The sequence below is a fragment of the Neomonachus schauinslandi genome, chromosome 4 (genome assembly GCF_002201575.2).
Source record: "Neomonachus schauinslandi chromosome 4, ASM220157v2, whole genome shotgun sequence".
NCBI lineage: Eukaryota > Metazoa > Chordata > Mammalia > Carnivora > Phocidae > Neomonachus > Neomonachus schauinslandi.
The window spans coordinates 146,931,747-146,957,747 of record NC_058406.1 but is presented as its reverse complement, the minus strand read 5'-3'; the positions used below and the strand labels follow the sequence as shown (position 1 = coordinate 146,957,747).

The 26,001-nt window shown below is 39.9% G+C and overlaps 1 protein-coding gene across 1 annotated transcript in view; it reads right to left on the bottom strand.

Annotated features, from left to right (window-relative positions):
• DPY19L4 (dpy-19 like 4) overlaps positions 1–25,718 on the bottom strand; it is a 65,836-nt gene extending 40,118 nt beyond the window's left edge. Inside the window, exons 1-6 of the mRNA XM_021688242.1 lie at positions 25,613–25,718; positions 18,235–18,345; positions 9,926–10,050; positions 6,979–7,069; positions 6,296–6,417; positions 6,043–6,188 (exon numbers count right to left, since the gene is read on the bottom strand). Coding sequence (XP_021543917.1) covers positions 6,043–6,188; positions 6,296–6,417; positions 6,979–7,069; positions 9,926–10,050; positions 18,235–18,345; positions 25,613–25,628 — 611 coding nt within the window. The 5' untranslated portion in view covers positions 25,629–25,718. The remainder of the gene's footprint in view (positions 1–6,042; positions 6,189–6,295; positions 6,418–6,978; positions 7,070–9,925; positions 10,051–18,234; positions 18,346–25,612) is intronic.
• Positions 25,719–26,001: the final 283 nt, after the last annotated feature.

Genomic DNA, 26,001 nt, shown 5'->3' with positions numbered 1-26,001 from the left:
GGTATTAAGGAATATGTAACAAAAAATACAGTTAACAACACTAATAATCATAATATAATGGAACGGACTAGTATCTTTTTATACTTTTCTAAGCATTCATATATAAACTCTAAAGCTGGTGAATAGTTGTGCCTGGGTGGCTCAGTTGGTTGGTTTTGGCTCAGGTCGTGATCTCAGGGTGAGATCGAGCCCTATGTCAGGCTCCATGCTTAGTGTGGAGTCTGCTTGGGACTCTCTCCCTCTCCTTCTGTCCCCCCCGCCCCCCCCCACACCGCTCATGCTCTCTCTCTCTCTCTCAAATAAATCTTAAACAAGAGCTGGTGAATAGAAAAAGCACATTCTCTTTCACAGCATTAAAATATATTTTACAGCATAAAATATATACCAATAAAAAACAAACAAAGAGCAAAACAAAAACTACTTGCTAAGAATGTTTTAATTGCCAAAAGATACATTTTAGCAGAATATATCAGGTTAATTTTTCTACCTAACTCCTGCTCCAGCTACCCATGATACATTGTACCATGAAATAAGGCAATTTCCTTACAGTTTTTTGTTGTTGTTTTTTTTTAATTTGAGAGAAAGAGATCAGAGATCAGGAGCAAACGGGGAGGGGCGGAGGGAGAGGGAGAGAATCTCAAGCAGACTCAGCACTGAGCTCAGAGCTGGACATGGGGCTCGATCTCACAACTCTGAGACCATGAACTGAGCTGAAACCAAGTATAAGAGGCTTAACTGACTGTGCCAGCCAGGCACCCCAATTACCTTACAATTCTAAGATCTCTAAAATACTCTATTTGGCAAGGAGTCATATTATTCTTTAATGCTGTTATTCTTACATGGAAAAGTTGCCTGGGCTTCCTCCTCAAATTTCTGATAAAGTCTAGAAATTAAACAATATGAATATTAAAAATTCACTACTGGGGCAACTGGCTGGCTCAGTTGGAAGAGCATGCAACTCTTGATCTCAGGGTCCTCAGTTTGAGCCCCATGTGGAGGGCATGAAGCCCACTTAAAGAAAAAGTTCACTGCCTGTAGGAGCCAGTCTCCAAGATGGTCTGCAATGTATTAACACCCTGTATAGTTACTTCCCACAATGCACCGAAGTCAGTGCATGATCAATAGAATATGGCAGAGTAAGGTCATAACATTTCTGGTATTAGGTTATAAAAGAGATCTCACTTCCACTATGGCACACTCACTCCACACTCTTTTTGATCACTCACTCTAAAGAAAACCAGCAGCCAAATTGTGAGCAGCTCTATGGTGAGGTTCATGTGATGAGAAACTAAGGCCTTCCAGGCCAACAACCAGCAAATAACTGAGGCTTCTTGGAAAAAGTCACACGAATGAGCTTGGAAGTAGATGGTTCATGCCAGTCAAGCCTTCAGGTGATTAGAGCCCTAAACAACTTTTTTAAAGATTTTATTTATTTATTTGACAGAGAGAGCGAGAGAGCACAAACAGGGGGAACAGCAGAGGAAGAGGGAGAAGCAGGCTCCCCGCTTAGCAGGGAGCCCGATGCGGGTCTTGATCTCTGAGCCGAAGGCAGATGCTCAACCATCTGAGCCACCCAGGTACCCTGCCCTAAACGACTCTTGACTGCACCCTCAATAACAGGCCCTGAACCAGAACCACCCAGTTAAGCCACTGTGGATTCTTTACCATCAGAAACTGACATGTTTATTGTTTTAAGCTGTTAAGTTTTAGGCTGATTTGGTATGCAGCAATAACTAACACATCACATAATCAAGAAAGTCATCCTTTTATTATTGTAAATAATGCCAGTTTTGTACTAAATAGATTTCATTCTAAAAAGCAAGACCTCCTAGACTTAGTCTATGAGTTCTGAAATACTTTGAGTGGGCTATTAAATTTCTAACAATGAATCCTAATAAAATTTTAGAAAGTACATGGCAACTTAAAATATTCTCTAGCAAGCACTTTTCTGATGTAACAAGAAATCATCTTATCCCCCTAGCATCTACACCAGATTCTCTAATAATATACTAAAAGGAACTAAAGCTCCATAGAGAAGTGGCTAATTCCAAATCTTTCACAGGGAATGTATAAGGTGAGCCTGCTTACCTTGTTGAGCCAGAAAACAAGAAAGCTTTCAAAGGTTAATGAAGATGTGTTAAAAGAACTCAGCAGTTATCCTGAAAGGACTTGTATTAACCAAAGTTGTGACAATTTGAGCAACAAAAATGATGGTAATGGATTTAGCCCTACTGAATCAATGAAAATCCCAAAGGAGAAAAACATGCTTAAAAAAGAGAATACCAGTGAGGCACCTGACTGGCTCAGTCAGCAAAGCACACAACTCTAAATCTCAAGGTTGTGAGTTCAAGCCACATGTTGAGCGTAGAAGCCTACTTTAAAAATAAATAAATAAAAAAAATTATATATACACACACAAACACACAAATGTAACATAAAATGTATTATATATATAAATATATTAAAAGTATATTTTTAAAAAAAAGAGAACACCAGAAAGTTTGTTTTATCACTATCTGAGACAGCTATTAAACAATTTCTTAGAAATGGGTAAAGTGAAATTAAGCATTTGTTCTGACTTTTTTTTTTTTTTTTTAAAGATTTTACTTATTTATTTGACAGAGACAGAGATAGCGAGAGCAGGAACACAAGCAGCGGGAGTGGGAGAGGGAGAGCAGGCTTCCCACCGAGGAGGGAACCCGACGTGGGACTCGATCCCAGGACCCTGGGATCATGACCTGAGCCGAAGGCAGACGCTTAATGACTGAGCCACCCAGGCGCCCTGTTCTTTCTAATAGTAACTGAATTTAAAGGTAACCAAAGAACACTGGTTAATAAAGAAATAGTCTAGGGATGAATACTCTAGGGATACCTAGGTGGCTCAGTTGGTAGAGCACCCAATTCTTGATCTCAGGGTTGTGAGTTCAAGCCCTGTGCTGGGGATGGAGCCTACTTAAAAAAAATAAAGAAAATAAAGAAAAATTCTACCTTTGAAGAATGAAGAATGTAGCTACTGAAAATAGAAAAATGTAATTTAAGGGGCGCCTGTTTGGCTCAGTTGGTTAAGTGTCCAACTCTTGGTTTTGGCTCAGGTCATAATCTTGGGGTCCTAGAACTGAGCCCTAAGTTGGGCTCCCTGCTCGGTGGGGAGTCAGCTTCCCCTTTCTCTCTTTCTCTGCCCCTCCTCCACTCATGTGCACACACTCTCTCTAAAATAAATAAATAAATCTTTAAAAAAAGAAAAATATAATTTAATAAACCCTAATGTAATCACTAATTTCAGCCAAGATTAGCAACTGGAATTACAACCCTTAGGTAAATGGTTAATGTTGAAAAGGACATTCATTTGGTACCCTAAAACACCACACAAATTATTTTCTAGTCATACTATTCAATGAAGAAATCTGTCATCCCCCAAACCAGCAGTCAATCTCAGACTCACTAGGGGTAGGCCACATAAATACCATGTAACTTTTAGTATCATGGAACATGAAAAACACATCATCTATGATATATTCAAACTAGAATTGCTATCTTGAGTTCATCAAGCCTTTGATATAACTTCCAGGTTATAGAAACACAAAGAATAGAGGGAAAAGCTAGATGACACCACAAGGAAACAACAAGAGAAATCCGCAAGGTGGGACATTCCGTAGGACAACTAACTCCGTCTCTTCAACCACAAAAAAAGCAATTATAGAGGATTTAAAGAGAATTAAGGAGGAGCACCTGGCTGACTCAGTCAATAGAGCACTGGACTCTTGATCTCAGTCTTGAGTTCAAGCCTCATATTGGCCATAGAGCTTACTTAAAAAAAATTGGGGGGGGGGTGCCTGGGTGGCTCAGTTGGTTGGGCGTTTGCCTTTGGCTCGTGTCATGATCTTGGGGTCCTGGAATCGAGCCCCACATCGGGCTCCTTGCTCAGCGGGGAGCCTGCTTCTCCCTCTGCCTCTGCTGCTCTCCCTCACCTCCACTTGTGCTCTTTCTCTCTCTCTCTCAAATGGATAAATAAAATCTTTTAAAACATTTAAAAAAAAATAATAAAAATATTTTTTTTAAAGAAAAAGATTAAATATGTTTAATCCGTAAAGCTGAACAACTGTATTTGAAAACTTCTAAGGAAGCTTTTTTTTTTTTTTGGAGAGAAAGTGTGCAACTGGGATGGGGAGGGGCAGAGGGAGAGAGAGAATCTTAAGCAGGCTCCACACCAAGCACGGAGGCCAAAGCAGGGCTCAATCTCATGACCCTGAGATCATGACCTGAGCTGAAATCAAGAGTCAGACGCTTAACCGACTGAGCCACCCAGGTGCCCTTAAGGAAGATTTTTTAAATATCCTTTATATTTATGGGGCACCTGGGTGTCTCAGTCGTTAAGCGTCTGCCTTCGGCTCAGGTCATGGTCCCAGGATCCTGGGATCGAGCCCCGCATCGGGCTCCCTGCTCAGCGGGAAGCCTGCTTCTCCCTCTCCCTCTCCCACTCCCCTTGCTTGTGTTCCCTCTCTCACTGTGTCTCTCTCAAATAAATAAATAAAATCTTTAAAAAAAATAAAATATCCTTTATATCAAATTACTGGCAGCATGTGACTCTAAATATAAACAAAGCCCAGTAAGAGATTATAGCCCTTAATGCTGAGTCTCAATAGTTTGAAAGTAGCATGTTTTTTATTTGGTAATTGCCAAAGAAAATGTTGTAAGAGAATGTTTCATCTTTAAAATTTAGTCATGGTAAGTGTTAGGGGAGAAAAGTGTTATGGAAAGAAAGAATATCCACCCTTCAAAACTAAACTTTTGACACTGACCAATGCCAAGAAAATTTTTATGTCTCAAATCAGCCCTCCATTTCGAAGAAGACCCACTGCCTACTCTTTTTACTCACAATTAAAGAACTGAGGCTGCTTTGATTACCAAAAGGAATGGGTTTATTAACTCAAAGCACTCTGTGATAGATTAATACAGAATCCTTATCTGTGGTGATTAACTTAATAGTGATATATCTGATGCCTCTTCCTTCTTTTCATGAAATCGTGTCATCAGTTTTAAATAAAAGAGGAAAGAAAAGGCACATCCATGTATGCCAATGTTACTATGTCTGAAAAAAGAGAGATATAAGGTAGGTGTATTATTCTTTTTTTTTTTAAAGATTTATTTATTCATTTGAGAGAGCGAGAATGAGAGAGAGCACATGAGAGGGGGGAGGGGCAGAGGGAGAAGCAGGCTCCCCGCCGAGCAGGGAGCCCGATGGGGGACTCGATCCCGGGACTCCAGGATCATGACCTGAGCCGAAGGCAGTCGCTTAACCGACTGAGCCACCCAGGCGCCCGGTAGGTGTATTATTCTTCAATTGCATGACAAATGACCACACATGAATAGGCTTTTTTTTTTTTTTAAGATTTTTATTTATTTATTCATGAGAAAGAGAGAGAGAGAGAAGCAGAGGGAGAAGCAGGCTCCCAAGGAGCAGAGAGCCCGATGCGGGACTCGATCCCAGGACCCTGGGATCATGACCTGAGCCGAAGGCAGACGCTCAACCATCTGAGCCACCCAGGCGCCCCACACATGTATAGGCTTAAAACAACATAAATTTATTAGCTCACAAACCTACCCCAGTATGTGTGAATATTCTGCTCAGGGTCTCACTAAGCTAAAATCAAAACTTCAGCCAGGGCTGCTCTTCTCATCAGGGCTTGCAGTCCTCTCACCGGCTCGCTGGTTGCTGCCAAAATTCATTTCCTCCTCACTTCACACCAGCAACAGCACAGCAATCCATCTCATGCTTCAACTATCTCTGACCTCCCCTTGTGCACCAGGTGTAGAAAGATTTCCACCTTTAAGGGCTCATACGGTTCATTAGATCAGGTCCACCAGGTAATCTTCCTACCTTAAGGTCAATGGTACCATCTAACATAACAATCACAGGAATGATATCTCATCAGATTCACAGAGGGGATGGGGTTTGGAATATTTGGGGGGTGGCATTTTTAGAACCAAATACCACAGCCATAAAACAAAACTGTAAAATTTAATTCAAAAAACACTTCTTACCTGTTAATAATGAACCATGCAACAGTAAGCATTCCTGCTAGCCATGTTCCACTCATAAGCCAACTTGTAACAAATAAAGCAGTAACGTATATTCCTTGCAATCCAAAAACAATGCCAATATAGAAATATACTGGCTCAATAATCTCCTAATTGTAAAAAAAAAAAAAAGGAAGAGGAGATAATAGGACATTAAATAATTTTAATTATTTGCAAAATGTAAGAAAATAAATATTAAAGTCAAAAGAAAACATACATTGCTACCAGTTGCTTGATATAAAACACTGGCGATGAGTTCTGGATATAGAGACATTTGCTGCACTGCATTTATAGTCTTCAGAGATACAGTTTTGTTATTGTGTGTCAATTCATAAACACCTAAAGACAGAAAAATTTTTCTCCAGATTATTTATTCTGCTTTTACAATAATTAAACATGTCACTCAGAGGTCATTAAATATTTTAAATTATTAAAAATCTCAAAGTATAGTACACTGTGCCTCATTTTTCCTATGTTTTTATTAAGTATAAGAAAGAATAATATTTATATTCTAAGACAACTCTCCACATTAAAGGGCTCCCAGATAGTAGAACAATGTTTTATTTTAGAAAAATGTTGTTATTAAAAATACAAATGTATAGGGGCGCCTGGGTGACTCAGTTGGTTAAGCAACTGCCTGCAGCTCAGGTCATGATCCTTGAATCCCAGGATCCAGTCCCACACTGGGCTCCCTGCTCAGCGGGGAGTCTGCTTCTCCCTCTGACCCTCCCCCCTCTCGTGCTCTCTCTCTCTCTCAAAAAAATACAAATGTGGGGGGCACCTAGCTGGCTCAGTTGGTAGAACATGCAACTCTTGATCTCAGGGTCCTGAGTTTGAGCCCTATGTTGGGGGTAGAGTTTAATTTAAAAAAAATAAAAAATACAAATGTGGTTATCATACCTCTTTCAAATGAGGGCGCTTTTAACATATCTTTATAATAAGAGTAATAAATGGCACTGTCACCTTGAAATGTGATTTCTCGTTCAAGCTCCTAAAAGAAAATGAAATGATTATTCAAATACCAGTATACTAAATTTCAAATGCAATCTTCTTTCTCCTCATCTTCTAAATTAATGCTATTTACTTATCCTTTTATTCAAAGACATGTTTGAATTTTCCTTTAATCACTAGTGGTCACATTAAGGAGGTTAAACTTTTCAATAATCGGGCAATATTTTAATGAAACACCTAAGGTTTGGGGCACCTTGGTGGCTCAGTCAGTTAAGTGTCCAACTCTTGATTTTGGCTTGGGTCATGATCTGAGGATCCTAAGACTAAGCTCTGCATCAGGCTCTGTGCTCAGCGGAGTCTGCTTGAGATTCTCTCCCTCTCCCTTTGCCCCTCCCCCTGCTCATATGTGCACTCTCTCTCTCTCAAATAAATCAATCTAAAAAAAAAAAGAAAGAAACACCTAAGGTTTAAAATGGATTGTAGGGGCGCCTGGGTGGCTCAGTCGTTAAGCGTCTGCCTTCGGCTCAAGTCATGATCCCAGGGTCCTGGGATCGAGCCCCGGGTCACGCTCCCTGCTCCTCGGAAAGCCACTCCCCCTGCTTGTGTTCCCTCTCTCGCTGTGTCTCTCTCTGTCAAATAAATAAATAAAATCTTAAAAAAAAAATGGATTGTAGCTCATAAGTCATTTACCTATTATATATAAGGAAAATCTAGAAGTAAAACCAGAAAAAATGCCCTAAGGATAGCAAGAATAAAAAATGATGGTTGAGGTGTTAAAGTCCATAATAAAAAAAGAAGTTTAAGAAGAAATCAGTATTTTCTATTGCTTATCCACTTCCTTATATATCCAGAACTGTAAGCCCTTAACTCTTTTCCAGAGCAACAGATACCTAATCAGTGCTTTTCAAAAGAACTTTCAGAAATATAACTAAATCTTAAGTTCCTAAAATTGGGCTATACAGGATGCTTGCATGGCTTAATCAGTTGAGCATCCAACTCTTGATTTCAGCTCAGGTCATGATCTCAGGGTCGTGGCTCCTGAGAGCCTCCCACATCAGGCTCCACACTCAGCAGGGAGTCTGTATGAGATTCTCTCCCTTGGCTCCTCCCCCCACACTCATGCTCTCTCTTTCTCTCACTCTTTAAAAATAAATAAATCTTTTAAAAAATTTTATTATAAAAAAATTGGGCTATACAGAACCAAGAATATACGTAACTCAAAAACACTGAAAAACCTTGTACATTTCATGACAAATCAAGCTTTTATAAATCTACAGTCTCTGAAAATGAAACTCCTTTATTTTCATGCATATTTATCAATTAATACAAAACAATAGATATCAGAGCAGTTTTTCTTAAGTTTGGTCAACAGAATTTCCTAAGACATAAATGGGAATTACCTAAAGAGTTCTATAGTTAAATAAGTTATGCAAAGACAGCATTAAAGAAAATTAATGGGTTTCTTTATTGTAAGACTTCTCAGAGTTTCAGTATACCTTATGCAACTGTGAATCTCCAAGAGGAAATCTTTCCTAGATCTATTCGACCAGTGAATTTTTTTTCCTCATTTAGAGCTTATTAATCGAAATAAGTTTCCTTAACAACAAAAATCTGATAAATAAATTTCCTTAAAATGATTCTTTATGAATGGAAACATTCGTTTCTTTCTAAGATTTCAAAGATGTGAACTTTTGATCAATGCTTCTCAAATTTAATGTGCATATGAAACTCCTAGAAAAGATCTCTGATTAGATTCTGATTCTAAAGTGGGGCCTGAGAATCTGCAATTCTGAAAAAGCTCCCAGGTAAAGTCAATGTTCCTGAATCATACAGTGTTTTAAAAAACACAGTGTTTTTTGATGCATGCCTTCTATTATTTTTAAACCTTTGGTTGTTCTCAATTCTGCCTACACAACAGAATTGCTTGGACATATTTTGAAACACTGATCCTAGACATTCCCTGCTACCTCACCTAAGAATCTGTGAGCTTTTTAAAAGCTCATCAGATGATTCTATTGTACATCCAGTATTGAGAACTACTAATAGTTATTAATATGCATAAAATTTTCAAGGAAATAGGATATGCTATAGTAATAGCTTTTGTCAAATCAATACAGGTAATTATTCAGCTAAATGTTTTGGTGGGATTAGGTCAATCAATGGCTTAAAAACAGTCAGTTGGCTTGACTACTGCTCAAAAATAAGAACAACAACAAAACAGTTTGGACTAAAAAAGAAAACAAAACTCTTTAGAGTCAAGTGATAACACTGTGAACCTTATCAATGCATGAAAGATGTATTTGATTGTGAAGGGAAGTCTGAGAACAAATTTACTCAAAGGCTAAATTATGAATTATGTAAGTAACTATGGTGACTAAAGGGTCTGTGGAATACACATGATATAAAACCAGACATTAAACATACTAATATGAAGAGACATCTTAATAAATACTGTCATGCATGTTAATCATTTCCATGCCCCCAAAACATTCTAATCATGTAATCTAAAAATTAAAATATTTTACTGCTGAAATTTCAACAGATTGTTTCTGAAATGTAAACTACGTAAACTACCAAAACTACTCAAAGTGTGACTAAACTCCGTAACATTTCACTGTCATCAAAAGCCCCTGATAAATTAGTTGCATGAAGGAAAGCACCCTCATAGTTTCTATTCCATGGCCTGGAAATACATTGTATTAAATTTTTCAAGGTTGATGCTGTGACTGTGTTCTCAAAATAGCTCCTGCACCATTTTGTTTCTAATGCCTGTAAATAAGAAAGCACTTGTCATACTTATCACACATATATTTTGGCTCCCTGGGAAAAACACATTACTTAGATTAAAATTAAATACTAAAACAACTTCCATATGCTCAAAATTCTTTCTTCTTACCTGCCTGTTGGAAAACCAGAATTTCCGTTCATGGTATGCTGATAAATAGAGAGCATACATCATACCACTAGTAACTGCTGCAAGACAGCCAATGAAAATCTTTGCAAAGCGCTGAAATAATACATCTGAAAAAGCATATTAAAAGTAATCAGATGTAGATGATATTTATATTAATGCACTTCTATTTTTAAAAAGTAATCAAAAGGTAGTATGTACCCTTGATAAGATGTGAGGAAAATGACATTCTAACTCTGTGTTCTTCCTCCCCAAAACCTATAACCCCAGGCTAATGAGAAAAACAGCAGACAAATTCTAATAGAAGGACATCCTAAATATACCTGACCAGTATTCCTCAAAACTGTCAAGGTCACTAAAAACAAGAAAAACCTAAAAAACTGCCACACCCAAGAGGAGTCTAAGGAGACATGCCAACTAAATGTCACGTAGGATCCTGGAATAGAAAAAGGACATTAGGTAATAACTAAGCAAATCTGAATAAAGTATGGATCTTATTTAAAAATAATGTATTAATATACCAATAATATGGTTCATTAACTATAACAAAAATACCATACTAATATAAAATGTTAACAATAGGAAAAACTCTGTGTGTGGGCAGAGGGAGGGTGTAAGAAGGTAACTCTGCACTATCTGTCCAATTCTTCTGTAAATCAAAAAAGATTTCAAAAATTAAAGTCTATTAATCAAAAGAAAGAATAAAAGGAATGTACTAACAAACATCTAAAGAAAAAATACAGGTTCATTCAGAATTACTATCAACAGCTTTTCCTTATCAAGGAATTTTTTTCTTTATTGAAGAATAATTTACATACTATAGATTACAGCCACTTAAAGTATATATAATTCAATGATTTTTTATGATTATGTATTTAAAACATCATATGCAACTGTTATATATATGTAACTACTTCTTGATGAAATAATATAAAATACATGTGAATTTTCTACACACAGGGTGATTTAGTCCTGCTCTACTCTAGCTATTAGGTATAATAAGCACAGGCCTAAGGGCCCAAAGCCCAATGTTCTATTACCGAATGACTGACAGGTCCGTAAAACTCAACTTGCTGATTTATGAGCTTAGCTAAACTAAAATCTTAGCCATTTTCAAAATATTATTTAATAAATATTAGTTTTCATGGAACACTAGAGACATTAAATAGACTAAGTAGTTAGATATCACTAAGGCAGTAAGAATTACATTCAAAATGCTTGAAAAACAGTACCCAAAAATCAAATATTATTATCAGTAGGATAAAATTGTTTTAAAATTACTGTTTTCAATAGCATGTGTAAAGCATTTGGCCTGGCACATAGTAAGAGCTCAGTAAATACTAGCTATTATTGTTGAAATACAGAAGCATACATGCAAAAATATATAAGATAGTTAACTAAAGCAATGTTGACACAATATGAACTAAAAAAAACTGGTAAAAAAAACTTATCAATGGTGGCAGTCTGGCAAAAGTGCTTCAAAGTTTCTGAAAGTGTATGTTTTCCTGATTTGTTTTTTTTTTCATTAAGTCTTAGATAATGGTAAATTAATCCTAATTATCAGTGGCTATTATAAAAAGTATGTAAACCAAATCCTACATATAAATGCCTTACCTTAATACTAAATATGTTGTTTTCAAAGTTTTTTGTGAAGAGTCAAAGATGGAATAAGAAAAAAAAAGAGCACTACATAAATATCAATACCAATAATACAGGGAATAGTTAAGTAATATTTAAAGCAAAGGAAGAAGCTAAGGACATGTTAGGAAAAGAAACGTAGGATTCAATTTCACAAAAAAAGTAAAAAAAAAAAGTAAAGTGCACTGAAAAAAATATAAGCAATACCTGCCAAAACTTTTAAGAGTAGTTCTATTGGAATTATTTATACATTTTATTTTTATTATACTTTTCTCTATTTTCCACATTTTCTACCCTAAAAATATTTTTGTATTCAGGGGGAAAATACTATTTTACAGTAGTTAGCTCTAGATTGTTTAATTATCTTTCTTGTATTTTCCAAAATGTTTTAAATGACCACTCTATTAGTAAGCTTTACTATGATAAAAAAAAAAAGTTATCCCAAACTATTAGTGGCTTACAAAATACAGGTTTATTTCTCACTTATGCTACTTGTGGGTTTTGGGTCTGCAGTGACTCTCCACCCAATTTCAGACTTCAGATTAGCTGTGGCTCTTCTATCTTCTTCAGAGTCCCAGATTGGGGCCAGTAGCTATTCTCATGACAGAGGATAAGAGCAGGAGAACAGGACACCTGGGTGGCCCAGTCTGTTAAGCACCTGCCTTTGGCTCAGGTTATGATCTCAGGGTCCTGGGATGGAGCCCCGAGTCAGGCTCCCCACAGGGAGCTTGCTTCTCCCTCTCCCTCTGCCTGCCACTCCCCTTGCTTGTGCTCTCTCTCTTTCTCAGTCAAATGAATAAATAAAATCTTAAAAAAAAAAAAAAAGCAGAACAGGCAGAGCAAACAATGCCTCTTATAGTTTCTGGTCAAAACTAGTACAGTGCGGGGCGCCTGGGTGGCTCAGTCGTTAAGCGTCTGCCTTCGGCTCAGGTCATGATCCCAGGGTCCTGGGATCGAGTCCCGCATCGGGCTCCCTGCTCGGCAGGAAGCCTGCTTCTCCCTCTCCAACTCCCCCTGCTTGTGTTCCTGCTCTCTCTATCTCTCTCTGTCGAATAAATAAATAAATAATCTTAAAAAAAAAAAAAAAAAAAAAAAAACTAGTACAGTGCTGCTTCCACAGACATTCCATTGGTCTAGGCAAGTCACATCAACAAGCCTGACAATGAGGGAGCAAAGTACACACTGCTTCAGAGACACACTCCAAATCACATGGCAATGGGAAGAAATGGATAACACTTTAGGGAAGAGAGCAAACATTTGCAAACAATAAAAGAGTCTACCAGGGTCTTCCCCATTCCTCACAAATACTCACTTCCCTCCCAAAGGCAAAACACACTCACTGCTTCTCAAGAAAGACACCCTAAGAGCAGCTTATTCAGCTTGTTTCCTGCATGTATATATCATTTTAAGACCTGAATAGTTATATCCTTTTTAATCTAGGTTGACAGTTCTTTTAACAGTACATCTCTCTCAAAAACTTAGCAGGCAATTCTCTTATTTACTTAAAAGAAATAAAAACAAACGTCCACAAAAAGATCTGTAGAACTATGTTCATAGAAGCCTTATAGCTAAATACTGAAAATTGGGCGCCTGGGTGGCTCAGTCGTTAAGCGTCTGCCTTCGGCTCAGGTCATGATCCCAGGGTCCTGGGATCGAGCCCCGCATCGGGCTCCCTGCTCCGCAGGAGGCCTGCTTCTCCCTCTCCCACTCCCCCTGCTTGTGTTCCCTCTCTCGCTGTGTCTCTCTCTGTCAAATAAATAAATAAAATCTTTAAAAAAAAATAAATAAATAAATAAATACTGAAAATTACTCAAATGTCCAACAAGAAGAGAATAGATAAAAAATTACAGCAACATGAATGAATCTCAGAATGATTATATTTTTAAAGGAAAACATGCCGAGCTAAGTGAAAAAATCCAGACACAAAAGCATACATGTTGTATGATTCCATTTATACGAAATTCTACGACATGCAAAACGAATAAGAAGAGTGGATGTTGGGACGCCTGGGTGGCTCAGTTGGTTAAGTGTCTGCCTTCGGCTCGGGTCATGATCCCAGGGTCTGGGATGGAGCCCCGCATCGGGCTCCCTGCTCAACGGGGAGCCTGCTTCTCCCTCTGCCTGCTGTTCCCTCTGCTTGTGCTCTCTCTCTCTCTCTGACAAATAAATAAATAAAATCTTTTAAAAAAAGAAGAGTGGTTGTCTTGGGGGGGGGGGTACAGGGAAAATCTTCAAGAGGATATAAAGAAACTTTCGGGGATAATAGAAATGTTCTGTATCTGGTTTCAGCTGCATTCCAGTGTCAAAACTCATTTAATTAAATGCCTAAGATTCTGTGCATTTTACTGTAAGCTAATTATACAGGTATACCTCAGAGATGTTACAGGTTCAGTTCCACACCACTGCAATAAAGCAGATATTACCATAAGCGAATTAAGTGAATTTTTTGGTTTACTGGTTATATAAAAGTTGTTTATACTACACTGTAGCATTATGTCCAAAAAAAAAAAAAAAAACCATACATATCTTATTTTAAAAAGAGTTTATTGCTAAAGTATGCTAACCATCACCTGAGCTGTCAGTGAATCATAATCATTGACCACAGATCACCACAACATACTATAATGATAAAGTTTGAACTACTGCGAGAATTACCAAAATATAACACAGAGATAGGAAATGAGCAAATGTGGTTGGAAAATGGTGCTGTTAGCCTTGCTCGACACAGGGTTGCCACTAATGTTCAGTTCACTAAAAAAAAAAAAAAAAGATATCTGCAAAACATAATAAAAGGAGGCATGCCTCTACCTTAATTTTTAAAAATTAAATTACTTATTCCTGCAAAGAAACGAACAATTTTGTCAGCTTTTTACCTACTTGATTCTAGTCAGCTCCATCCATGTTCCAACAACTATACAGAAGTCCTCTCCTGCCTTGTGTGCGGGGGATGTGTTCCGAGATGCTTAGTGGATGCCTGAAACTGTGGATAGTACTGAACCCTAGATACACTATGCTTTTTCCGATACATACATACCTGTCATAAAGTTTAATTTATAGACACAGTGAGAGATTAACAAGAACTAATAATAAAATACAACAACTATAACAATATGTTGTAATAAAAGTTATGGGAACACAGTCTCTCTCTCTCAAAATATCTTACTGTACTGTACTCACCCTATTCCTTGTAATGATGTGAAATGGTAGTGATGAGATAAAGTAAGGAGAATGACAGAGGTACCATGAAGTATGTTACACTACTATTAACTTTCTGACAACACATCAGAAAGCGGATTATCTGCTTCCGAACTGTGGTGAACACAGATAACTGAAATGATGGAAAGTGAAACTACTGCATGGGGGGACTACTGTACTGACAATTTTTTTTCTAGATGAGTCTCTGAAAAGGCTTAACTACATGTATTTTGATCTTATTAGGCTTCTGTGGAACCACCCCTGTGTTATTTTCTAGGAAATACCTTCATCCATCCATATATTTTTAACAAACTCTGTGGGAGAGCCTTGCCCCTGATTTAGTCATTGCCTTGAGGATTCATCTTAGTCATCGTCTTTGTTGCTCAAAGTATTTCTCATTTTTCTTGATTTTATTAGCTAAAATAGATAGTTCTAACTCAATACTACAAGTCCCAGAAATTTTGGATTCCCTCTTTTCCTCTTCATTCCTGCTTGCAAATAGGCTAATTCTGTTCTAAATTCATCTCTTTCCTGTAATCAAATGCAGCTGATAACCAAGGCACTGTAGTAACATCCTGTTTTACAATCCTGTTACCTAAAGTAATAAAAAAGTAGTACTGGGACGCCTGGGTGGCTCAGTCGGTTAAGCATCTGCCTTCGGCTCAGGTCATGATCCCAGTGTCCGGGATCGAGTCCCGCATCCGGCTCCCTGCTCCGCGGGGAGCCTGCTTCTCGCTCTGCCTCTGTCTCTCTCTCTGTCTCTCATGAATAAATAAATAAAATCTTTAAAAAAAAAAAATAAAAAAAAAAAAAAATAAAAAAAAAATAAAAAAGTAGTACTAAAATTGCAACTATTCACAGGATTTATCACTGCATAATATGGATTACTATTTTTCCAGTTTCCAAAAAATTTTCTTGCTGCTACCCCCAAGAACTAGCTCTGTAGATAACCCACTGCCTTTATCTTATTTGAGAAAAAATATGTAAATGGGCCCTCAGGGACCCTTGGGTAGCTCAGTCGGTTAAGCGTCTGCCTTTGGCTCAGGTTATAATCCCAGGATCCTGGGATCGAGTTCTGCATTGGGCTCCTTGCTCAGAGGGGAGCCTGCTTCTCCCTCCTCCTGCCGCTCCCCCTGCTTGTGCTCTCTCTCTCTTTCTCTCTGACAAATAAAATCTTTAAAAAATAAAAAATATATATAAAAAAATAAATGGGCCTTCAACTCTCTTCAACTCTCAGCGGGAAGCAATGAGAAGGCTGTTCAGCCCCTAAGGATAGCATGTTCTCCAAAGCCATCTTCATATATAGTTCAGTAGGATAATAGAAAAAGAAGGACCGGGGCGCCTGGGTGGCTCAGTCGTTAAGCATCTGCCTTCAGCTCGGGTCATGATCTCAGGGTCTTGGTGATGTCAGGCACCCTGCTCAGCATCGTGTCTGCTTCTTCCTCTCCCTCTGCCCCACCCCCCAGCTCATGCGTGCACGCTCTCTCCCTCTCTCTCTCAAATAAATAAATAAAATCTTATTTTTTTTTTAAAGATTTTATTTATTTTTTATTTGAGAGAGACACAGAGAAAGGGAACACAAGCAGCGGGAGTGGGAGAGGGAGAAGCAGGCTTCCCGCTGAGCAGGGAGCCCGATGTGGGGCTTAATCCCAGGACCCTGGGATCATGACCTGAGCCGAAGGCAGACGCTTAACGACTGAGCCACCCAGGCGCCCCAATAAATAAATACAATCTTAAGGAAAAAAAACCACAAGGGGTGCCTGGGTGGCTCAGATGGTTAAGCGTCTGCCCTCGGCTTAGGTCATGGTCTCCGGGTCCTGGGATCAAGCCCTGCGTCGGGCTCTCAGCTCAGTGGGGAGTCTACTTCTCCCTCTCCCTCTGCTTCTCCCCCTGCTCATGTTCTCTCTATATATATCTCTCTGTTTCAAATGAATAAAATCTTTTAAAAAGGGAGAAAAAGAGGGGCGCCTGGGCGGCTCAGTCGTTAAGTGTCTGCCTTCGGCCCAGGTCATGATCCCAGGATCCTGGGATCGAGCCCCGCATCGGGCTCCCTGCTCTGCAGGAAGCCTGCTTCTCCCTCTCCCACTCCCTCTGCTTGTGTTCCCTCTCTTGCTGTGTCTCTCTCTGTCAAATAAATAAACAAAATCTTTAAAAGAAAAAAAAAGAGAGAGAGAAAGAAAAAAAAAAACAAACCAACTCTGCGCAGTCATTAATGAGCTTCTGTGGTAGATAAAACTTAACAAATGTCACAATTTGATGCTGAAGGAGTTAAGCACATCCTGTGTGACTCCATTAGGAAAAGAATCAGCGAAGCTTATGCCTAGTTTCTTACAGATTTTAGCCCTAGGTCTTTTCCTTTTGCTGATTTTGTTTTGTACTGTTCACTATAATAAGTCATTGCTGTAAATATTCTGAGACCTGTGAGTCCTTCTAGCTAATCACCAAACATGGGGGTGGTCTTGGGGGCCCCTGACACAGAGCACAAAACTTACCTTTTTAATTTATAGATATCTGGACTAGAATGAATCATACCTGGCCCTGATGTAGATAAGAAGACCTTGGGCCTCAAGACTGCTGCCAGGACTGGGTAAGACTGAGTATCTTCCTTGGGGCCAGAGAGATAGTGAGTGTATTTTGTTTGAGGGAGAAAAGTAAATATTTATGATCAAAAGGAAAGAATGTGGTAGAATGTTACAATATTATTCCCACTTATTTTATCCTTTCCTATAAAAAGATTATTCATCTCTGCCCACTACCATGTGACTTGCAACGCTTCCCTGTAGTCAAGGTATACTTCTCCATCTCTTCCCTGTAGTCAGGGTATATTTCTCCATCTCACTGTCTGGATTGATTATATGACTTCCTTGGGTCAACAGAATATGAGTACAAGTGACAAAGTGCCAGCTCAGCAGAAAATTTAAGAGACACGGCATGACTCTGCCTGTTCTCCTGCTCTTTACCTCGGTCTTAAAAAAGATGTCGCAAGTAGGGGCTGTTCCTTCATGACACATCAAGCTACACCAGCCAACCTGAAGCCACAACATAGAACATTAGTCAGAAATAAGTGTTTTTTGTAAGCCAGTGAGATTTAGGGTTTGTTCTACAGCAAAACCAAAGTTGACTGATAATACCATGTAATTAATCTCAGAACAGGTATACACATTTAAAATATTAATACAAGGGGCGCCTGGGTGGCTCAGTCGTTAAGCGTCTGCCTTCGGCTCAGGTCATGATCTCAGGGTCCTGGGATCGAGCCCCGCATCAGGCTCCCTGCTCGGTGGGAAGCCTGCTTCTCCCTCTCCCACTCTCCGTTTGTGTTCCCCCTCGCACTGTGTCTCTCTCTGTCAAATAAATAAAATCTTAAAAAAAAAGTTGATAAAATATTAATACAAAATATAATACCTAGCATATAAAAAGCCATTTTTGTAGTAGCACAAAAACTCCAAATTTATCTAACTTACGTTTTGGAGCTCTTTCAGGAATTGGAGTGTCACTGATTTTCTCTTCTTTGACAGATTCCTTATTTTCTGAAGACTTCAGCTTTTTTCTTTGGCGCAGTTCTACTGTTGGTCCTTCAAATATTTAAGACATTATTGCAACACGTGTATCAAGTTGTTCTAATCTATAACCCAAACTTTTATTATACTAAGGCAAAAGTCACATAGAGAACTTTCAGTATCAAAGATACCTTTTTTCACAATTAAATAAATAAATAATTCATTTAGACAGAAAGACTGTCTTTCATACAAAAAAAAAATATTTAGGTTCTCCCTTCCACCTGTGCTTTCAGAGTCCTATTGATAAACAAACAAGCTCTTCTCCTGAGATAATGTTATTTTCAAAATATCCCAAAATAAGTAAACCCCTTTCCAGAATGACTGGGGAACCAGGTGTTATTTAATACATTAGCGCATTATTCTAGTTACCTGAGAATATCACACTCATGATTCAACGATTAACAATTTTTTAAAAATCTGAATATAATAAAATATTATTGATCATAAAATTATACTTCATTTTTAAAACAATCCTGCAAGTTCTGCAGAATTTCACAGTGCTGTGTTATTATCATTGTACAGTCTTATAATTTAGATATGTGAAATAGGCATACCCCTATATGTGGAAAACTGTCAGAAAATTTCCCAATGTTAGACTACCCTTTTATGTCTAATAAAAAATGTAAAGCAGAAAGTACCTCCAAGGGGCGCCTGGGTGGCTCAGTCAATTAAGCAACTGCCTTCAGCTCGGGTCATGATGCCAGGGTCCTGAGATCGAGCCCCACATTGGGCTCCCTGCCTGCTTCTCCCCCTCCCTCTGCTGCTCCCCCTGCCTGTGCTCTCCTGCTCTGTCAAATAAATAAATAAAATCTTAAAAAAAAAAAAAGTACCTCCAAACCAGTAAGCTGAATTCCAAATGAAACAAAAATTTACTATATTCAAACCTAACTACTTTTCCTTCCTAGAGTTAATTATCTCTCTCTTTTTTTTAAGATTTTATTTATTTATTTGACAGAGAGAGCGAGCACAAGCAGGGGGAGCAGCAGAGGGAGAAGCAGGCTCCCCACTGAGCAGAGAGCCTGATGCGGGGCTCAATCCCAGGACCCTGGGATAATGACCCGAGCCGAAGGCAGACGCTTAACCAACTGAACCACCCAGGCGCCCCCTCTTTTTCTTTTCTTTTAAGCAGGCTCCACACCCAGCATGGAGCCCAATGCAGGGTTTGAATTCATGACCCTGAGATCAAGACCTGAGCTGAGATCAAGAGTTAGATGCTTAACCAATTGAGCCACACAGGTGCCCCCAGAATTAATTATCTTATAAGGGTAGACTATGACTGTCATGTTGGTACAAACTGTCCTGCCAAGCTTATAAGGTGGTTCAAGAATTTATTTCCTCCTTACTGGAGCAGAGGACAGTTTTCTCTTTTCTTTTAGGGATGACCTTAAGCTATGAAATGTGAGCCTAAAAAGAGAAGTCAAAAAAGGAGAATGAATCCGCTGCTGCTGATCAGATGAAGGATTCTAGCTTTACTATGGAAAATGAAAAAACAACCCTGTATTTTTTTAATATAATTTTTTTTTTTAAGATTTATTTATTTATTTGAGAGAGCGAGAATGAGAGAGAGTACATGAGAGGGGGGAGGGTCAGAGGGAGAAGCAGGCTCCTCGCTGAGCAGGGAGCCCGATGCGGGACTCGATCCTGGGACTCCAGGATCATGACCTGAGCCGAAGGCAGTTGCTTAACCAACTGAGCCACCCAGGCGCCCCAATTTAATTTTTTTTTAGTAATGTCTATACCCAATGTGGGGCTTGAACTCATGACTGTCAAGATCAAGAGTCACATGCTCTTCCAACTGAGCCAGCCAGGCCCTCCCTAAAAAGGATATTTTTTAAAATAGCTTCAAAGCAAACTCAAGTTTGCTAAAATATCTTTAAACATTGGCATTGTGATTAAAAAATAATAACTGTATATTTAGTGGATTCAGTCTCGTCTAATTTTTAACCATTTCTAAGCTATCATTTATTTTGTAATTGTTTTAAGTACTGAAGCCAGTGAACAGATTAGAAAATAACATTATTATTAGAAAAGCCATGCCTCAGATTTTGAGTTCTTATTTTTTAATTTTAGAGAAAAAGAGAGAGAGAGAGCATGTGTGTGCACAGTGGGGGAGGGGCAGAGAATCTCAAGCAGACTCCATGCTGAGCATGGAGCCCAACGCAGGGCTCAATTCCATGACCCTGAGATCACAACCCCAGCCGAAACCAGGAGATGGACGCCCAACTGACTATGCCACCAACACCCCAGATTTTCAGTATTTTTGCATACAAATCTGGGTCAATTAATAAATACTACTATATTTCTTTTTCATGATGCCTTTTTAATTGCTCTGGGATAAAGCAAAAGTTAAAAACACCCAACAAAAATGAGGATTTAGGGGCACATGCACCCCAATGATTACAGTAGCAATGTCCACAATAACCAAAAAAAGGAAAGAGCCCAGATGTCCATCGACAGGTGAATGGATAAAGAAGATGTGGTGTATACACACACACACACACACACACAGAGGAATATTACTCAACTACCAAAAAGAATGAAATCTTGCCATTTGCAATGACGTGGCTAGAACTAGAGGGTATTATGCTGACCGAAATAAGTCAGTCAGAGAAAGACAAATATATGATTTCACTCTTTTGTGGAATTTAAGAAACAAAACAGATGAACATAGGGGAAGGGAAGGAAAAGATAAGGTGAAATCAGAGAGGGAGACAAACCATAAGAGACTCTTAACTACAGGAAACAAACAGGGTTGCTGGAGGGGAGGTGGCTGAGTGGATGCAGTAACTGGGTGATATAACCCCAAGAAGTTTACTCAGTCATTACACTTACAAGATCACACACATTGATAGTATTGAAATTTTTTTTGAAAATTTAACTGGATAATTTCAGAAAGCAAGCTAACAAATCTGTTAAGGCAGTTTACAAATGGGTTAAGTAGGTCTTTTTTATTACAGGTTAAAAGCACACATTTAAGATAAAGATAGACTGGAAAGGGGATATCACATAGAAAGTATTCTTTATAAAAAGCTATCATTTTCCTTTTTAAAAAATTTCCTTAGGGGCGCCTGGGTGGCTCAGTTGTTAAGCGTCTGCCTTCGGCTCAGGGCACGATCCCAGGGTCCTGGGATCAAGCCCCGCATCAGGCTCCCTGCTCAGCGGGAAGCCTGCTTCTCCCTCTCCCACTCCCACTGCTTGTGTTCCCTCTCTGGCTGTCTCTCTGTCTGTCAAATAAATAAATAAAATCTAAAAAAAAAAATTTCCTCATAAAATCAATCACTTTACAGAGACATTAAAGTGTTCTCTTAGTACATATAAATGGATTTTATTTATAGAAGTAGAGCTTATACAAAAATTTTGCACAGATTCCCAAATAATTCATAAAGCCATCTTTCCAGAATCTATATTAGCAACAATCAAGGGCCATACAAATAAATTATCTATAAAGGATCTATAACACTATATCTTTTTGGTTCTAAGATGCTATACATTTTAAGATATTGAGCAGGTATTTTGGGGGTTTTGGGTTTGTTTGTTTTTAAAGATTTTATTTATTTATTTGAGAGAGAGAGAGAACAAGCAGGAACGAGGGGCAACGGGAGAGGGAGAAGCAGACTCCCTGCCGAGCCGGGAACCCAACTCAGGGCTTGATCCCAGGACCCTGAGATCATGACCTGAGCAGAAGGCAGATGTTTAACCAACTAAGCCACCCAGGAGCCCAGTTTGTTTGTTTTTGTTTTTTTTTAAGATTTTATTTATTTGACAGAGAGAAACACAGTGAGAGAGGGAACACAAGCAGGGGGAGTGGGAGAGGGAGAAGCAGGCTTCCCGTGGAGCAGGGAGCACGACGCAGGGCTCGATCCCAGGACCCTGGGATCATGACCTGAGCCGAAGGCAGACGCTTAACGACTGAGCCACCCAGGCGCCCCTTGTTTTGTTTTGTTTTTTTAAGTACACTCCCTGCCCAGCATGGAACCCAACGCAGAACTTGAACTCATGACCATGAGATCGAGACTGGAGCTGAAATCAAGAGTCAGATGCTTAACCAACTGAGCCACCCAGGTGCCCCTAAGCAGTTTTTCAAAGTGGGGGGGGAACACTACCATATTAAATGTATGAACTGATTTTAAGACATGTTGGTTTCAGTGACATTAAATTGGGGGAGCAAAAAGTACAACCTAGGAAATACAGTATTCATTTTAGCCAATCTCTTCAACCTTGTCCCTCACAAAAAACTGAGGTTGGGGGGGTGTGGGGGAGGCCTCTGGGTGGCTCAGTCAGTTAAGCCTCTGACTCTTGATCTCAACTCAGGTCTTGATCTCAAGGTCATGAGTTCAAGCCCAGCGTTGGGTTTTAAAAAAAAAAAAATTTTTTTTTTTTTAATTTTTTACCTGTCACCAAGAAACAAAACTGACTAGATCCAAATTTCACCTCCTTTCCTTTATACTGATCTCATAGCTTCATAATTGGAAGACAAAACCAGGAATCCCCAGGTGGAGAAGCAGCAAAGGCCAAAGCCATGAATGATGCCGATTAACTGATAGGAAAGTTCTAGGACAGATTTTAAGTTTCCTTTTCCTTCTTGTATCTTTAGCATTGTAAAGAAAAAGTCAAACTAAATGAAAATGATAACATAACCACAAAAATAACCTGCCATTTCCAGGTCTGGTCCAATGATCTTCACATGAGATCATTAGCAGAGCTACAAATAGGCCTGCAAATGTCCATCCAGACAACACACAGCAATTTCCAAATGTAGTGTTAATACTGCTATACTCAAGGTGGTCACTTCTTTCTTTGCTCTAACATTTCTTTCAGAAAGGGTAAGTATGAACAATCTGACCCTCTACTGCAACAAGGAAGACATTTTTTGTAAGACGACATTCTCAAAAAATTACTTACCTGGAGTAACAGTGGGACAATGAAGAGGACCCAAATGAATGTGAATGATAAGCAAAAAGGGATATAGGGGTAAAATAGACCATTTAGTCTAATTTTAAGATAATATGTATTTGGAAAAGTGCCAAATAAAACAAACGTAAAGCACTCAGAATAATGCCTAGCACATAGACATGTTTGCTATAAATATTATCATTACTAGCATTATTATAATAAGTAAGACTGTAATTACTCATTCATTGTTGACTATTATTATATCCCAGCACCTAACACAGTAGGCACCCAAATGTTTATGGAATTAAAAAATTGCTGAATGAAACTATATTTTAACAAAACTTCAATACATTAGTTGTTCTATATAAAATGTATTTGCTTTTGCTTTTGGATTATCAGTAATTCTACAACCAAAACCACTTTAATTTTTTTTTTTAAGATTTTATTTATTTATTTGACAGAGAGAGACATAGTGAGAGCTGGAACACAAGCAGGGGGAATAGGAGAGGGAGAAGCAGGCTTCCCACAGAGCAGGGAGCCTGATGTGGGACTCGATCCCAGGAACCTGGGATCATGACCTGAGCCGAAGGCAGACGCTTAACAACTGAGCCACCCAGGCGCCCACCACTTTTCATTTTATATCCCATAAATAAATTTCACAAAATGGTATGGTCTTTTTAATTAGTTCCACATCACATTGCTTTAATTAAGTGTAACTATAATCTCCTAAAACAATTACTCATTTTGTATGATGCATATTAAAGACTTTTAGTATTGCAGTATTTTTTTTCATGCTTTAGCTTAAGCATGAAAGTGTTAATGGAAACATACAAGCTAGCTTATCAACCTACTCCACAGATTTGCAACTATTCAGAAAAGGAAAAAATATCAAGAAATGTTTTAAACTACTGCAACCAAAGATAAAACCAAGGTAATAAATGGAATTACATTCTTCCTCACCAACTACAAATAGCCATTGGTTTTGACGTTGTTTTTGACGCTGTTTTTAGGTAGAGTGTCTTAAATTTAGATCAGCTTTAACACTCTGAAAACTCAAGAAAGAGAAGGCAAATATGAGGCCAGTGTGAGCATAGGGACAAGCAGCAAGCCAAAGAGCAGAAAACAATTGTTTAAAAATTGCTTTCCGGGCGACTGGGTGGCTCAGTCGTTAAGCGTCTGCCTTCGGCTCAGGTCATGATCCCAGGTTCCTGGGATCGAGCCCCACATCCGGCTCCTCGCTCCGCGGGAAGCCTGCTTCTCCCTCTCCCACTCGCCCTGCTTGTGTCCCCTCTCTCACTGTGTCTCTGTCAAATAAATAAAATCTTAAAATAAATAAATAAAAATAAATTGCTTTCCACTGAATTCTTGAAATTCCCTCCTTGCATTCCTGGTTCAATAAGGTTTAAATCTAAATGAGATCACATTCACAACTGCACTCAAGAAGGTAAAAAGTTGTATTTCCCACCAGAATGCAAAATCTAACTGCTCTGTCAAGCGACACCATCATATATACCTGTTCCTGAAACTAGCACGGGTATCATGAAGTTATTATGCATGCCATGAATGTTTCCTGTAATATCTATCGCTAGCTGATAAGTTCCTCTAACTCCCCATTTTTCTCCCATACCTATCATTTTCTATGAATAAATATTACTGAAGGGATTAATTTTCTTCGCCTTGGCCCTGTGGGGGCATGGGAAGATTTGTCTAGACCACCCACTTTCACGCTCAAAGCACTCCTGGCTTCCTAATCCTCCCAAACTACTTACATCCCTCAGCCCTTTGCCATCTCCCCCTAACCTATAAATGAGCTGGCCTTCTTCAGTTTCCCCTCCCAATTCACCTTACCTTGTTTACCCCAAATTCCTGCCTCTTTCTATACCCGCGGCGTGAGGCTTCTCCGCCCCCCCCCGCGCCCCGCCCCCGTGACTTTTTATTTGTCGGTCCACAGACCTCTGAAGAAGGCACTCAGAATGAGGGGCATTTGGTTAAACACTATCATTTTCAAATATGCACTCAGTAACTAAGCCTCCATCTTCCAACCCCCCACCCCATTAATTGTCTGCTAGTAGCCCTCCCCCTCAAACAGTACCCCCTCCCCCCGCAACACACACACACACACAGAGCCTTTTCTCTCCCTACCTCATTCCCAACTTTAAGCTCCACCTTTGCTTCCCACTGAGGCAGACAAAACTTCGGGCCATTCACTCCGCTCCTAAACGTCCCCGTGCCGCCGCCGCCCCGCTCCTTCCCGGCCCCCACGCAGCCACCCGCGCGCAGCCGCGGCCACTGACCGCCCGCAGCCCAGGCCTCTGGGCCCCTCGCGCCCCCGCCCCTCTTTCCCGAGATCACGGGCGACAGTTGGCGCGCTGGACCCCGGGGCCCTCACCTTCTTCCTCCGCCATCGTCTCCGCGGAGGCCCGGGCGCCCCTCCGGGTCCCGCGCGGCCCGGAGTCTCCGGCCCTCCGCGTCGCGAACCCCTCGGCAGCCCCAAGACCGCTCCCGGCCGCCGCGCCCCCACTTCCTGACCCGCCCTTCTCCGGTGTCGCCGCCAACCGCGTCCCGCCCGGCGGCCCAGGAACCAGAGAGCCGGCAGCGGAGGGCGGCCGGAGCGTTTTGCTGGCGCGCCTCGGCCTGCGCGGGCAGGAAGGAGACTCGACGACGCGGGTGGCACCGCCCACGGCCGGCGCTCCCGGCCTCCTGCGCCGGGCTCCCGGCAGCCTCTCCCTTTCGCCGGCCCTTCCGAAAGCTGGGAGTCCAGCGGGCCCTCCGCGGCTG